This window comes from Triticum urartu, chromosome 5A (assembly GCF_056163025.1).
Source record: "Triticum urartu cultivar PI428250 chromosome 5A, HENAU_Tu73, whole genome shotgun sequence".
NCBI classification, from domain to species: Eukaryota; Viridiplantae; Streptophyta; class Magnoliopsida; order Poales; family Poaceae; genus Triticum; species Triticum urartu.
This window is the reverse complement of record NC_141877.1, coordinates 46,939,088-46,955,704: the sequence shown is the minus strand read 5'-3', so window position 1 is coordinate 46,955,704 and position 16,617 is coordinate 46,939,088. Positions and strand designations below refer to the sequence as shown.

Sequence of the window (16,617 nt, the reverse complement as noted above, 5' to 3'; positions counted from 1 at the left end):
CAGAAAATGAAATCAATTGAAGTCATGAGAGATGAGTGTGCCCAAATGGAGTCAACTCATCTTTACTTGACAATGATCCTTCTGTATGGAAATATGGAAAGAGTGCTCTGAGGGTAGGTAAAGTATCTTCTTCACCTCGCTACAAGCAGCATAAATATGGACATTGCTTCTGTGGCCTAATGCTCCCAACAGCAGCCCTACCTCGTTAGGAGTTAGTGGGCAGGGCACATACCTTGCCTTCTTCCTTTTCTCTTGGTTATTTGTCTCAGATCTGAACACAAAAAGTTGGCGATAGGTAGCTTTACCTCACTATCAAAGTATTGAGACCTGAAATTGTTCATACATGCAAGGTTTACATCGCTTCCAAATGGCACCTTGATCTCAGCTCTCCTTTTCTCTGCCATAGTAACACCTTAAAAGGCAAGCATATCACTTCAAATCTGCCATAAAGCCATGGAACATATATTGATAAAAAAACAAAAGCATAATGATGCATGCTGCAATATTTTACAAACAAAATATTATTCATTTCTTCTTTATTTTTAATTAATTAGCCTTCATAAGTTTGGTGCTCCATTATCTTTTAGTTATAAACTGACAGGCTCTGAAAGACAACTAAATAGTAATCACTAAATTGTACTGGCATTAGCTGCTCTAGGATAAATAAAATCCATGCTTCATTCTTTCCAAAAGAGTGAAGTGGGGAGTATTCTCAAACTAGAAATGTTAAACAAAGTTTCTTAGTGGAAAATATTTGGCGGTGATCACAATTAGCATATGAGAAGAAAGTAAACATTGAGACAGAGTCCATGCCTCTTCTATTTTCGGATGAACTAATAAGTCAAACATTGTTTATAAAATCAACTAGCGCGTACAAGTAGTTAAACACTTTTTATACGATTATGTACACACACATAAACCTTCAGCTGCAAAATAATGACCCTCAACATAAAAGCAAATATTTTATCCCAAAAACATATGAAAGAACATACAGTCAAGGGATGGGTGGTTTTAGCCCAAAAAAGACAAAAATAATACTGAATTAATTTTGATAGTGCATCAACAGGAGGTAGATTGAGATGTAATCCCATGGAAACCCGTAGTCAAATACTCCCTCCGTCTCAAAATTCTTGTCTTAGAATTGTCTAGATACGGATGTATCTAATACTAAAACGTGACTTGATACATCCGTATTTAGACAAATCTAAGACAAGAATTTCGAGACGGAGGGAGTAGTTTTTGAACAGTCCAACAGTACAAATGCTTCTGAAACCAAAGAGAAACAATCAGCACGACAACAATTAAGCACTAGGTTAATGTCAAAACTCATGTAAATTCTCATTGGTAGCAGAAACCTGAATACCTTGGATCACTTTATTTGTTGCAACGTAGAGAGTTGGTGCATTTAATCACTTTCAACTCATTAGACAAAATTTGTATCTCTCCAGTAGCAGTCCACTTTTTTCACCATGAAAACACTATTTCAGAGCAGCAATAATACTGAACTTTGATACCCAAATAACAAAGGTACCTGCAGGTTTTTGAAGCAAAGATCTCATGTTTTCCCAACTCTAACTACATTTACACATTTTGCAGAAAAGGGAGGGGGGAATATTGAAGTTACTACACGACAATAATCTTAGCAGTGGCATGGTGCCTAAACAACAATTTTTTTTTACAAAATACTCTTGTCAATTCTACGATCATCTAACATAACCCAACAAAAGAATCATGAGGAGGGGAGCCTGGGAGAGAATTTTCAGACGAGGAAGAGGAAGAGAAATAAGAGGGTGATGGAGGAATACTTACAGGAGAGAACCAAGCAGTCCTCGTCCTTGATGCAGGCGTCACTGGCGATCGTGTATGCAGAGGGGAATGTGGGGACAAGAACATCTCGGCTTGAAACAAGTATTTAGCTTGTAGGATAGCTATGCCCTAATAAACAAAAAAAATACAGGGCTGAGATCAAAATCAAAAATACAATGCTTCACCTCTGCATATGGGCAATCTATATAAATTCAGATAACTGAAGTTCTTACTAAATGTGACCAAACTGGAGCATGGAGCAAATACTTCCCATGGGAGAATAAATCAATAAATGCTCCTGGCATGGAAATCAGATCAGTCCACAATTAAATTTAGCTAACAACAGTATACCTATAACATTTTTTAAATAACAACATAAAGAAGAGAAGGTTGCTGTTTTTGCGTGACATGGAAAGAAGATCATTCTACGATTAAATTCGGCTAACAACAGTACACCTAAGTTCTGAGAGAAATGCACCATCAAAAATAAGGGAATAAACTGAATTTAGATAGATAGCCAAGCACAAATGCAGATTTAGGACAACATGTATATGTCGAGCCTATGAGAAACATTACATGGCATTTGAAATATGGAAACATCTAGGTTTGCAACCATCAAATCAACAAATTTTGTTTGATGATTCTCCAACTATGTCAGAAATTAAATGATTAATATGGGATTTCTAAAATACTTTTGAGATTCGGAATGAGATAAATGCTACTGTGGTACAGTAGTGGATTCAAGTTGGGAATAAACTTATACACAGGCCAAAGTCAAATCACAAACCTAAGAAATAAGGAAATATCTAAGATGGTCAGATAAGATGTAAATTGACGCCTGAGCTTCCTGCACAATACTCCTCCTGCATAACACCAATTAATCTAAACATCAGTAATGACTAATAAGAAGAATACAAACGCACGTATGCACACATATACAGAGGGAGAGAAGGAAAGAGGAAAAGAGAAAAACTTGTCCAGAGGGTAGCAGCTAAGACACGAAGGCCATGGAGCCTCGTCCAGCTGGTTGAAGAAGTAGGGGCGTGGAATAGATATTGCTGCTACAACCGCGCATCTTACGCGGGGTCTGCTTTCGCTGGTCGTAGGAAGGGGGCCGCGAGCCTCGCTCCAGATGGAGACCTCCTGCTGTTGTGCGCAACAAAAAAAGAAGTGGGATGGGTTCCGGCGCCGGTGCGACGACGACAGGATATGGCACGAGCTCGAGATCGGGGAATGGCAAGGCAGGCCGGGCCATCGCCAGCGCGATGAAGGAACCGGAGGGTGAAGGCGGGTGGTGGCACGGCCGCCGGCCGACAAGGCTGCCACCCGCAGGGAAGCCTCACGAAACGCTGCTGCAGCAAGCCAACGGGGCCACCATCAGCGTCGCACACACCCGAATCCACCCGCAACTGCCGTCCGCTCGCCGCCGAAATCTACCGCCGCTCACCTCCGAACCGCTCGCCGCATCCGCTCCCAATAGTTTCAGAAATTGCGGGGAGTGGGGTGAGCTCCTAAACGGCTAAAGCCCATGGTAGAAAAACAGTTGGTAGGGGGACTAAATTACCTCGGCTGGAGAGGTACGGGCGGGTGTGTGATGGAGTCAAGTTGCCGCCGGCTGGCTGGGTCATTCGACCGGGGTGAAGAATTACTTATTCTTCACCCTGGGTATTAAATAGATTATATATATATATAGGAAAATGGGTTAGTACTCCTAGGAGTACATACTCCTATCCACGAGTCAGCTTTGAGGCTATCCGATATCCAATTACTTAATTAATTATTTAATTAGATGAAAATCTCAGGGAAGGGATAAAGTGGACTTTGAAAAGTTGTTCCGGAATACTAGGGATAAACACACGTACTGTTGCACGTTTGTTGCCCCGTATATAATCTCATTATTAGGATCTTGAATCTTCTATCCGCACCATGCCGGGCGGCGGTGATACGATGACGGCGGCGACAAGAGGATGAAGTGCGGCACGTGCCTACGGGGAAAACGCACATAGAACGATGCGACGAGCCTCCCTGGCCAACGCAAGCTACAGGAGGGTGATCCATTGATGACGCACCGCGCGTCGTGCTCACGCGACTCACAGGGCGACACATCTGACGAGAGATGGCGCGTTTTGTACGTTGCCGATCTGTAGCTGCGCTCGCTCACGTTCCATGACGGCGAGCTGGTGCTCCGGCGGGATGCTCTCCGTATTATTCTGATCGATGACCGTGGAGTCACGGTGGATGCGCGTTTTCTCCGGGCGGGGGAGTTCATCGACGTCGGCGACATTGTCTCGCTACCGTGTCACTTTGCGAGAATTCGGGCGCGATCTACGGAGACGTGCACGGTCCATGGCGAGGTGCACGAGGGGCGTACGTAGATTCAGGCGAGCGTGGACCGTCCCGGGGTGGCCCCGTCCCTCACCAACCATCCGCTAATGGCGGCAGGACGCGTGGGAACAGCTCCATGGCTACCTGACCGCCAGGCGGGACCCAGCACCGGATCTGGCGTGGAGCCTTCTAGTGCGGAGGAGACGAGGGGAGCTGCTTCACTTTCCCCACCTACCCCAACTACGCGAGACGCACACCTCGCTCCTCTCTTCAAGCACCTATGGGAGCGTCCTAGGGTTTGCATCCCCAATCCATCCCCTCCTGATTCCTTTGGCTGGTGGAGGGGCAAGGCCGGCGGCGACGTTCGATCCTTCGCCCAAGTTGCTGGGGCTGAGCAGGCAGGGAGCGTGCCGCGCACCGTGATGGGTGATCGTGGTGGGGGGAGATCTGGCGGATGGCGCGACAACACTGCGCGGGGTGGATTCGGTGGCGGTCGCAAGGCTCCGTTGCCAAACCAGTCTCGTCATATGGTATGGCAGCGGCCAGATCTGCCACCGGCGACGTCGGGGGATTCGAGATCTGGTGGTGGTGAAGTTGCGGACAGATGGGAAGCTGCCGCTCGGGCCATGAGTGATTCGAGCAAGGAGAAGATGGCGGGCGCCAAGGAACCGCCTCCACCACCAACATCTGGGCATGTGGCGACCAAGGGCAACACCGAGCTCTGCATCAATTGCTCCCTCCCAGGTCATTTCGCTCCTCGTTGCCCTACCATTCGCTGTGATAAGTGCAACAAACTAGGTCATATGGCCCAACTTTGCCAAGTTCTGAGGCCTTGGGAGTGTACCCCCTTCATGTGTGGTTTTCAATCTCCTGGTCAGGGTTTCTTTTATATACCTGATATGTGTGCAGCTAAGCATAGTGTGGAAAAAACCAATAATGTGGTGATTACTGTAGTTGAAGGGGATGCTACTGTTAAGGATATTGAGCAGGAATTTAATGCTATATTTGCCAAAAAACCTGGGAAAAAGAAATGGCGTTGTACTGCCCGCTCTATTGGCCCTGCTCAATATGTGATGCGATTTCCTAATGCCAGTGAAGTTGAGAGAGCATGCTGTTATGGGAAACGCTTGCCGCTGAAAGAGGGGAATATTGTGGTATGCATTACTCCTTGGACCGCTTCGATTGGAGCTAAAGGCATGCTGGAAAAAGCGTGGGTTAGGGTTCGCAACATTCCCATAGAGAAAAGGTGCACTGACCATGTGGCTTATGCCGGGGCTCTAGTGGGGATTACATTAGAGGTGGATGAATCGACTGTGCATAAACCAGAGTATGCTAGAATTCTTCTTGGCTGCATAGATGTTGAGAAAATCCCTCCTTCGGCTGAAGGAGTGCTGGGAGAGCAAATATATGATTTCTTTTATGAAGTAGAAAAAGTTGTGACTATGGGTACTGGAAAAAGTCAAGCCTATACTGCTGTGGACAGCAGTGCATCACCTTCTGTCCCCAAGAAAGTAAGGATGGATTCATATCCTGCTTCTTCAACGGGGCAGGGGGAGACTAGTGCTTCCATGACTGGTAATTTTCCCCCTCCCCAGAACTATGATAAGGGAAGACAGAGGCTTCCTGCAGTAGTTGAGAGTGAAGAAGAGGAGGATAGTGAGGAAGGGAACACCACAAAGCTTCTGATTGAGACTATGGCCAGGGAACATGCAGCTGAAAAAATATCTTATTGTGGCTCTCAATCTGATAAAAGTTCCTGTGACAAAATGACTGAAGATCTGGATAGAGATGAAAGAAATGAATATCACAGCAATGTGAACAGCATACATAAAGGTGCTTGGGGGATGATTACTCCTATTCCTCCCTCACCTTTGTTTGTGTGTCGTGATGAATGTACTTATGGGAATGCTTTTCCTCCTTTGTCAGACTATGTGGTTTGGCCTTCTCTTCCACATATTGTGCCTCTTGAGGAGGGAACTGTGGAAGGGGGAGACAACTGTAGTGTCTATACAGTTGAATCCCCTTCTGGATCACCAATCCATGACTGCATGAGTTGTGAAAAAGAAGTTCCACACAGACAGAAGCAGAAGCTGGAGAGGGTGGAGAATGTGGCGGCAAACAGAATGAGGAAGCGTAATTTGGAAGGTATGGATATGTCCGAGTCAAAAAATCAATTCTCCGCCTTATCTGATTCTGCTATTATATTGCGTGCTGCTCTGATGGGAGTGCAAATCCCTGATGATGACTTTGTTACTGTTGATATCCTGCGTGAATTAGAAATCTCTAGAAATTCGTTGCATGAAAAAATTGATGCTAACTCACAGAAAATAACTGTCAATGATGGATTGGGTAATGATGTGCCCCTCTCTTTAACATGGGATGATGATAGTGGGAATATGGACGAACCATTCATCCTGGTTCAGTCTAAAAAAAAAGAAAGAAAAATCATCGCAGGAAATCGCTGATAGTAATATCCCCTAACAAGTCCAGTAGACCTGTGACTAGAAGTCAACATAATAACGAGATGGGTAGGGCTGCTATGGATCCTGGCAGACCTACCAGAGAGAGAGGAAAACCTGAAAGATACAAATGAAAGGGGTTTTTTGGAATTGTAGAGGAGTGGGAAAAAAAGGTATGTCCACCTGCCTGATTGACATGATCAATGTCAATGCTTTAGATTTCATTGGCCTTCAAGAGACTATGAAGAAGGTCTATAATCCTGCATTTTTCAGACAGATTGATCCGAATCATAAATTTCGTTGGGAGTGGAATCCCTCTAGGGGGAAATCAGGTGGCATCCTGTGTGGTATTAGCAAGGATAAGTTTGATATCCTTATGACCAAGTGTGGTAAATACATCCTACAGTTGACCCTGTTCGATAAGAGCAAGAACTGTAGCTGGGCTTTGATGATTGTTTATGGTGCGGCACATGATGAACAGAAGCCTGAATTCATTGCGGAACTGTCATCTATGTGTCACAGTACAAACATTCCGTATCTAGTTGGGGGAGATTTTAATATCATTAGACATTGTGGGGAAAAAACCAAAAAACATCTATGTCCCATTTCTCGGATGTGTTCAACTCCGTTATACACCTGCTTGGGTTGAGAGAGATTTATATGACTAATGGTTGTTACACCTGGTCCAATAAACAAAAAAACCCGACTCTAGAAAAACTTGATAGAGTTCTCATGTCTCCTGAATGGGCAGATTTATATCCTCTCGCTTCTGTTTATAAGTTGACAAAAGAAATATCAGACCACAATCCTTTGTTGGTTGATGGTGGGAATGCCTCATCTAGATCGCCGGGGAGCAGATGCTTTAAGTTTGATAATGCCTGGCTCAGTAATCCAGACTTTCTCCCTCTGGTTGCTGAGATTTGGACCAAGCCAGTGTATACTTTAAACCCCATCGATTCCTTGAATATTAAACTTAAGAGAATTAAGAAATTCTTTAAGGGCTAGGGCTCCAATTTGTTTGGTCATAACAAGATTAGGAAGAACATTATTAAGCTTGAATTGCAGGAGCTTGAGAAACTGGAAGAAACTGATGGTTTATGCGGGGACGCTTATACTAGGAAGTTGGATATTCTAGTTGAGCTGAATAATATGTATGTGGAAGAAGAACTCCACTGGCATCAACTTTCTAATGAGAGGTGGTTATTGAAAGGGGACAACAACACTGATTTTTTTCATAAAGTGGCGAATGGTCGTCGTAGAAAAAATTCCATGATTTCCCTGGAGTGTGGGTCCACTCTTATTGAAGGTACTAAAAATTTACTTGCCCATGCCACTGAGTATTATAAAACCCTGTTTGGTCCGGCTCCTGGCAACAGGTGTCAGATTGATGCCACTTTGTGGTCTCAGGAAGAGTTGATTTCTCCAGCGGACAACGAGGACTTGACCCGTCCTTTCTCGTTGGAGGCAATAAAAAATGCTCTGTTCGACATGAAATCTAACCGTGCCCCTGGTCCAGACGATATTCCTGCTGAATTTTATCAACACTGCTGGGAGGTGGTGGCCAGTGATCTCCTATGCTTGTTCGAATGGTTTCATGCAGGCAAGCTAGATGTTCGAAGACTTAACTATGGCATCATTACTTTGTTGCCTAAGTCGTCAGATGCTAAAAGTATTCGGCAGTATAGACCTATTTGTCTTCTCTGTTGCCCTTACAAACTGCTCACCAAAGCTATGGACATTAGAGCTAGCAAATATGCGCATAAACTGTTTAGTATCCAGCAAAATGCTTTTATTAAGGGGAGACAAATAGTGGATGGAATCCTATCCCTCCACGAAATTCTGCACTATACCCATGTCAAAAAACAAGTGGGAGTGGTCCTTAAACTTGACTTCGAGAAAGCTTACGATAAAGTCAATTGGGATTTCTTGCTTGATTGTCATAAGAAGCGTGGATTTAACTCTAAGTGGTGTGGATGGGTCTCTCAAATCCTAAAAGATGGCACGATTAGTGTCAAGATTAACGACGAGGTGGGACCGTACATCCAAAGTGCCAAGGGGGTGAGGCAGGGGGATCCTCACTCTCCTTTCTTGTTCAATATTGCAGCTGATTGCTTGACCAAAATGGTTCTCGCTGCTCAAAAGAATGGTCTCATTAAAGGATTAGCTGCTGATCTTATTGAAAATGGTGTTAGTATCCTCCAGTATGTGGATGACACGGTTCTTTGTTTTGAGCACGACATTGACAAAGCTGTTAATATCAAACTCTTGCTATATCTTTTTGAACTTATGTCAGGGCTTAAGATTAACTTTGAAAAGAGTGAGATTTTCAGTATCGGGGGAGATAATGATACTGACTTGGTTTATGCTAATATGTTTGGTTGTCAAGTGGGCACTCTGCCTATGAAATATCTGGGAGTCCCCGTTACATATTCTGCTCTCAGGAATGCGGATCTGGACTTCCTTGATGGTAAAATTATCAAAAAGCTTGATGCCTGGGTAGCTTATGCGGCATCTTCTGGAGCCAGATTGACACTGTTAGGATCTAGTTTGGATGGAATTCCCTCCTTCCTCATGTCAATGCTCCTTTTCAAAAAGACTTTCATTGAGAAGCTTGATAAACATCGTAGACGTTTCTTTTGGAGGAGAAAAAATAAGAAACGTGGTTACCATATGGTTAAGTGGTCAAGAGTTTGCCGATCGAAAAAAATAGGAGGGCTAGGTATTAAAGATCTCCATAAGCAAAATGTTGCCTTATTAGTTAAGTGGTGGTGGAAATTAGATACGAGAGATGGGCTTTGGCAACGTATAGTCAAAGCTCGCTACCTCAGGAACAAAACTGTGGCTAACGTACAGAGTCGCTTTTCAGATTCCCCCTGTTGGAAAGCGATTATGAAAATCAAGGACTCATATATGGCGGGTAGAAAAATTGTGATCGAGAGTGGAAACCTTGCTAGGGTCTGGCATGACCAGTGGATCGAGAATATTGTGTTAGTTGCATCCTGGGTGGCAAACAATTATGTTCTTGTCTTTAGGCGTAGATTGGTTGGGGTGTTGGGAGAACAGTGGGACTGGATGGTTACGGAAGCTAGAAAACTCTCGTTGAACACCTCTTCTGATAAAGTTCTGTGGGCCTGGGGCAACAAAGGGAAATTTACTACTAAATCATTATACAAATGGTTGGAAAAAGATCTATCAGGCCCTAATTATAAGATGGTGTGGAAAGCACCTATTCCTCTGAAAATTAAGATCTTTCTTTGGCAGTTGTTCCAGAATGCAGTTCTTACTCGTGACAATATGCGTGCGAGGAACTGGCCTGGGAATCCCATGTGCTCCTTTTGCACTAACATGGAAACTGCGAATCATTTGTTTTTCACATGCTCGCTTGCCCGTTCAGTTTGGGGGGTGCTGGGCATGACGGCTGGGGCGTCATGTTGCCCCCGCTCGCTTTGGCAAAGTTTCGCTTGGCTCTATAAGTTCTTTCCAGGCGGAAATCATTTTTATATGATGATTATTGCTGCGATATGCTGGGGGATTTGGATACTCCGCAATAAAGTTACCTTTGATAATCATACTGTTCGTTCGCCTTTAGAGGCTGTCTTCACTTCCTGTTCATTCTTGTTGTACTGGGCAGGTCTGCTTAAGGGAGAAGATAGGGAGAAGCTTCAGGCCGGAGTGAAGAGGCTAGCGCATGCGGCTGCTGTTCTGGCGGACAGATCGTTTCCTCGAGGCAGGCTCCTCTTAGGAGACAACGAGGGGATCCAGATTGGATGATAAAGTTATGCGTCCGGTCTTTTGCTTAGTCATCTCCCACTGGGGTTGGATGCCCGCTGGGTCTTTTGTCTCCTAGTTTTACTCCGTTTAGTTACAGTAATGTTCCAGCTTGCACTATCCTGGGACTTTTTGGGTTCTTAGTTTGAGCTGTGGCTGTTTGTGTCGTCAGGTTTTCGTCCCATGGCGGATGGTTCGGTCCAGAATCATCCTGCAGTGGGTTTCCTGACGATGCGCCAACTCGCTCTCCCCTTTCGGTTTTCATCTGCGCTCTGGGCGTTTTATCTCATTATGTTAGGTGTGGTGGTTGTACTGCTAAGACAGATTTGGATACAAACTGCTGTATTTCCGTTGATTGAAAAATTAATGGAAAGGGGTGAGAGCCCGGTTGGAAAAAAAAAAGGAGGGTGATCCATTGACCAGGTTATGTACTATGTTATCATGCACTCTCGTGGGTAAATTCGATGCATGCAAGCATTATCATGTTTAATTTGTGGTCTTGTTACACAGGATGAAATGATTTGTGAAATCACTAAAGGAGTTAAGGTACACATAGATCTCGCTCTAATCTTATACGAGAGTAAATTTTTGAATGCAACAATCTATCAACGTCGTCCTACATAACTCTACTCCAATTTCTCAGGATGCAGCCGGACAGGACGGAGACGCCGGCCGGCGGCCACGCCGCCGAGCGGCCATGGTGAGCGAGTTCAATGCATAGAGTAATCCAATTGGCTAACTTCCATAGCTTGCACTCCGGCAGTCCAGCTACCTTGCGTCGGTTTCTGCTCTCCTGCTGCCGATCTGCCACACCCCACGTTGCAAGCAAGTCCTCAGTTGAAGAACACATCAATCGACGTCCTAGGCACCCATGATGCATGTACCTAGCGCATGTGTTATCATGCAATGTATGCATGAGAGGAATATTTAGCAACTTCCTTTGTACATATACAATCATCTTTTGTTTATTATACAGTAAAGATTAACAAATGAGACTATTTTTTTCCTTCTTATGTTTAATGCAGTATCTGTTCACTCATGAAAAATAATGTATATACTTCTTGATATGAAATTTAGGATACCCCCCCCCCCTCTCTCTCATTAAAAAATGAAGTATATACTAACTTCATATAAGAAAGGAGTATATACTTCTTCACAAATAATGTAGTATATACTCTTTCGTAAAGATGAAGCATTCATTTCATCAAAAATTGTGTAGTATATACTCTCCTAAAACAAACAAGTATACTCCCGCAAAGAAAGCAGTATATACTCCCTCGTAAAAAGAAGTATGCACCGCATCATGAAAAATCATCAGATACTCACTATAAAAATGTAGGAAGTGCATACTCCTTAAAGAGCATCATATACTCACTAAAAAAGCGCTATAATATACCCTCTCGGCATAAAACAATATGCACTATCATAAAGAATGAAAAAAATGCTACATATACTCTAACATGCATATACAAGCAAACTATGAGTATGTGCATGCATGCAAAATATACTGGACTAGAATGCTAGGTACTCCCTCCGTCCGGAAATACTTGTCATTGAAATAGATGTATCTAGATGTATTTTAGTTGTAGGTACATCCATTTTCATCCATTTTGATGACAACTTTTTCCAAACGGAGGGAGTAATAGTTAAGTGAATATACTTCTGTTACCTCAAAACTAGGATCACACACGTACGCACCTAACTTCCAAGGAATATCTACGCATGCATTTTTTTAAATTAATTTCTAGAGTACTAATTAGGTGGGTCGCTTGGTTGTTGCTAAGGGTATACCCGTTTTATCCAACAAACCTTATCTACTAAGCATGGGAGTACATACTATATATATATATATATATATATATATATATATATATATATATATATATATATATATATATATATATATATAGTAAAAATGGAAAGAAACAACAAATTGAATTAAAAAACACAGGGGAAATAGGTCCCAAACTTGGTTGTGTTAGGATGATCTCCACCGCGTGGGCCCAACGGCCCACCGGGCCCTTAGATCCACGCCCTGATCGGGGGCGCTCAACCCACTATGGGTGACGGGCCCCTGTCACCTGCACTATATAAGAGGTGGGGGCCGGTGGCTCGCATCACGAGGTTCGTCCAGCGCCGTACACTCCACCTAATCCCCTACCGATCTATGGTTAGTGCAGTGCTGACGGGAAGCGCCGCCACCACTTCACCCACTACTCTCTGCCATCACAACCGGCCACCGTCGCCATGGCTGGCACCGGGAGCTCCTCGAGCCACAAGGTGAAGGTAGGACCACTGGAATATCTAGCCTACTAGATCCCAGAGGATCTAACAATGGTATCAGAGCCATCTAGGCTAAGAATTTCCGGACAAAGTGCATACACAGAAAGAAAATTCCTTCCTCCCCCCAAAGAACCCTAGCAGGGCAAAGACAAACAACAACAACAAAAAGCAAAAAGTTCACCGGCAGAGGGCCTCGGCCCTCGCCGGCAAAGTGCGCCGCCACTCCGGCCGCGCCAGTTCCTCTCGATCCAAACGGGCATCGGCAAGCCGAGCCGTCCGGACGAAGAACAACCCCGCAAGGGGCAAAGGGCACTGCGACCAATCCGCTCGACGGCGGCGCGCTCACCGCAAGGTGGACGCGCAGCCGGCGAGGGGGAAGGCCACGGCGCCGCTGCCGTTCGCTCTGTCGTCGTCGAACTCGAATGGGAGCAAAGGGGGCAGCAGGTTCTCTCTCTCTCTCTGCCACAAGGTGTTAAGGATGAAAGAAAAGAAAATAACAGAAGGGGAAAGGGAAAAAAGTGGAGCCTCGCCGCGCCGGGGAGCCTCGCTAGCCGGCGGCAGCTAGAGAGGTCCGCTGCGAAGGGGATCAGGAAGGGCTCGACCCCACTGCTATCTCTCTCTCTGCCACAGAAGTAGGAAGAGGGAGGAAAGGATGGGTAGAGGAAGGCAGATGCGGCGCGGTGGCTTCTCGCCGCCGTCGCCGGCGACCGGGGCACGGCGCACTGGCCGGTCGGCCAGAGAGAGCGCTCGAGCGAGACGAGAGCGGCGGGTGCGGGACGAATGGCCCAGGGTTGCAAGCGGCAGTGGCGCTAGCGGTTTTGTTTCAGCGAAACGCACGCTGGACCGTCCGATCATCGCGGACGGAGGCGATTGAAACCCTAGTTGGTGCGCTGGGCCGAAAGGGAGGCCAGGCTGTAGCCGGGTGCTGGCCGAGGCCGCCGCAGCCGCGCGCTGGGCCGAGGCTGCAGCCGCGCGCCGGGCCAACTGCATTTTTTTTATTCTGGTTTGTTATTTGTCCAGTTTTCTGGGCAGATCTCAAATAGTTTTTCTATGCAAATTTTTCCAACGAAAATTTTGTTTAGAAAATAGAAAAGTAAAATAAAAATAGAAAAGTTTTTGAAAAAAATCAGAAAAAGAAATGTTCATAAATTTTACAAAGAAAATAATAAAGTTCATGCATTTTTTATTTGGTCAAAGAAAAGTTTCTGTAAAGAATAAAAGGTTCATGATTTTTTATTCATGTTTTCCGCTGAAAATAGAAATAAAAGTGATCTTTTTAAAGTGAATAGAATTAAAGTAAAATATTAAATTGTTGCTTCTCTAATGCATTTTTGAACCAACCGGTTAAAATTGCTTAGAGAGTAAAAGAGTGCAGAATTGTTTCTGCATAGAATATTGAAAGTTTCCGCTGCAAAGAAAAAGTTTTATCCTCCAATTAAATTGGAATCAACGGGAAAATTTAATTGGAAGAACTGTTCTTACCAATGTTTTCCCCTGTGGGTGAAATAAGATGCAGATAGTTTCCGATATGATAAAAGAAAGATATTTCTTTTAAAGTTAAAATATGGTATTGTTATTTTCTGACCAACGTTGATTATAACAGTACTATAATTCTATGAGTCTTATGTTCAAAGCTTAAATCTCTGATAAATTTTGTATCAAAGTGATCACTTTTCAGAGAAGAGTTAAAGATGAAGAAATGCTCTTGAACTAGAGAAATGTATATTTCTTGTTTCCGCTGCAATAAAGTTGATGATGATGATTATTTCTGAGAAAAGTTGTTTAATAGAAATATTATCATCACATTGTTTATGAGTTATATGCATTATTTCCATTTCCTCCCAACGATGATATGGAATTAATGTAGAAGAATGAGTTTTATTCTAATTCTACCACAACGGTGATTTAGAGTATAAAAAGGAAGTTTTACAAAAGTTTAATGTGCATATTTTTTAACCAGACCAACGTAGGGTTATTTTTATGCTCATTATTGTTGATTATTGGCTATGTTTTCTCAGACTAAAAGGTTTCATGCTTTCATTCGTGAAAGCGAATGGCTGGGTACTTGTGACCCGAAAGATGACCAGGGAAGGTCATAACGTGAGGGAGTATGTTCTCTCTAAAGAATGGCTTCAAAAGAAAAGAATTCTTGGATATTAATCCAAGAAAGAAAAGAGGTAGATCATTGAGAGTCTTGGTTGACGAATGTCTTTCATGTACTCTCTATGAAGAAGATTTCAGTCAACATGATTTGAGATAAAACAAGCAACATGTATGTTTAATATTTGACCAACGTCGGATCAAGCATGTGTGTCAAAGAGCATTCAAATTTATGTGTAATGGTCATTAAGCACTCAATAAATCCAAAGAGATTAAAAGTTACATATGTACCTAAAGATAAGAATTATATGCAAGTGTGACTTGCAGAAGTACTAATCATAAAGAGATAACTTCATTTTGTATGAAGTAATCTGATGAATGAAGTAGATAATCGAAGTTTCCTCAATTCACAAGAGTTATCAATGGTTTTCAAAATTGTGGCAGAAAAGTTCTTGCCACATTTCGAGTGGGAGAAAGATATATGAGATAAATTAAGAATGATGAAACTCCCCAATACTTTAGATAATGTGATGAAGAATGTGATCGTCTGGGGAAGTATGACGGTCATATTAATACCCCTGAAGAAAAGAAATAGTTGTATTTCTGGATCTTTTACAGTTCCAAAAGCAGAGTAAGGAATACTAAGATGGTGCTTAAAGTGCCATAAAGAAGAAAGTTTTAACAGAATAAACCCAAATTATAAAGTTTAAAGATACGCCATTTTTAGTGAAGATGGAGTAATCTGGGGGAGCATGTTGTATGACCTATACAACACATGTTGTTAGCTCTATAAAGGATGAATGAGTAAACATGGATCTTGTGATACAGGTCCCTGTAAAACCTATTGCCTCTTGGAAATGAAAGACTATAGAATTAGTTTGCCTCTTGCAATGACAGAGAAACAACATCCCCATATGAAAGAAGGGCCAGTACCTGAGACACTAATGGTCTCAAGGAATGAGAAAATCAGATACTTCTGATTACTATAAAGTCTATGTTAGTGAAATTCAAATGGAGGTTGATCCCACCTCATTTAAAGCGCGCATTCGAGCTTTGAGCAGTGTCTGCTTATCTAAATGATAAGAGACTATGTGAGATGAAATAAAATTGGTGAATCCCAACGATGTTTGGGACTCATAAGTAATTTCCAATGGAGCATAAACAGTAGGCTGTAAAGGGTCTACAAGGTCAATGTGACTCCAAAGGAAATATGTAAAGGTGTAAAACACGACTTAAATCGAAAGGTTTTTGCGCGTTTTGCACTGAATAGATTACAATGAGTGTTGGTAGCACATCATGATCTGAGTTACATCAGATGAAAGTAAAGAACACAGGGGATACTGCCTGAAGAAGTCTTTTATGGACTAAAGCAATCAAATGTTGTTTTGGGTTAAAGAAAATGAGAGGACAATTGTATTCGTGCAAAGTTATAGAATGGGAAATTCATTTCCTAATCCCGTGCATGTGGATGACATCCTACTTGCTAGTGGTGATGTCAACCTACTGCAGGAGGAGAAAAGAAGTTCTTATCCTCAAAGTTCAAAAGAATGTTCTCGGTAGAGTGTCTCTCGTTATAAGTATCGAGATTCACAAAGAAAAGAATAAAATGGGGTATTAGGGATGTTGAATGGACATGCTAAGAAAGGTCTCTAAAGTATGCATGCGAGAAACCTACGCCTGTTCTTATAGTCAAGGGTAATGGAACTGGAAACTATGGCATTCCAAGAGTTGATGAGAAAAGATTGAAAACGGATATGGTACCATATGCTTCAGTTGTTGGAAGCTCAATACATTACCCTGACATAGTTCACATATCCGGGTTGTTTTGGCAATGTCCAGTCCATATATAGATCACTGGAATGGAGTCAAAGATATC

At 43.2% G+C, this 16,617-nt stretch overlaps 1 protein-coding gene across 2 annotated transcripts; it reads left to right on the top strand.

Moving 5' to 3' along the window:
- The first annotated feature begins 4,268 nt into the window (after positions 1-4,268).
- LOC147967903 (uncharacterized) lies at positions 4,269-10,740 on the top strand. Of its 2 annotated transcripts, XM_087525433.1 has the most exons (3): positions 4,269-5,964; positions 6,058-6,276; positions 10,222-10,740. In XM_087525433.1, exons 1-3 carry the CDS (start codon positions 4,554-4,556, stop codon positions 10,359-10,361), a joined length of 1,770 nt encoding a protein of 589 aa, XP_087381559.1. In that variant the 5' UTR covers positions 4,269-4,553; the 3' UTR covers positions 10,362-10,740. The 2 variants fall into 2 exon arrangements, with proteins under 2 accessions (XP_087381559.1, XP_087381558.1); XM_087525432.1 differs by having other exon boundaries at positions 4,270-6,276.
- Positions 10,741-16,617: the final 5,877 nt, after the last annotated feature.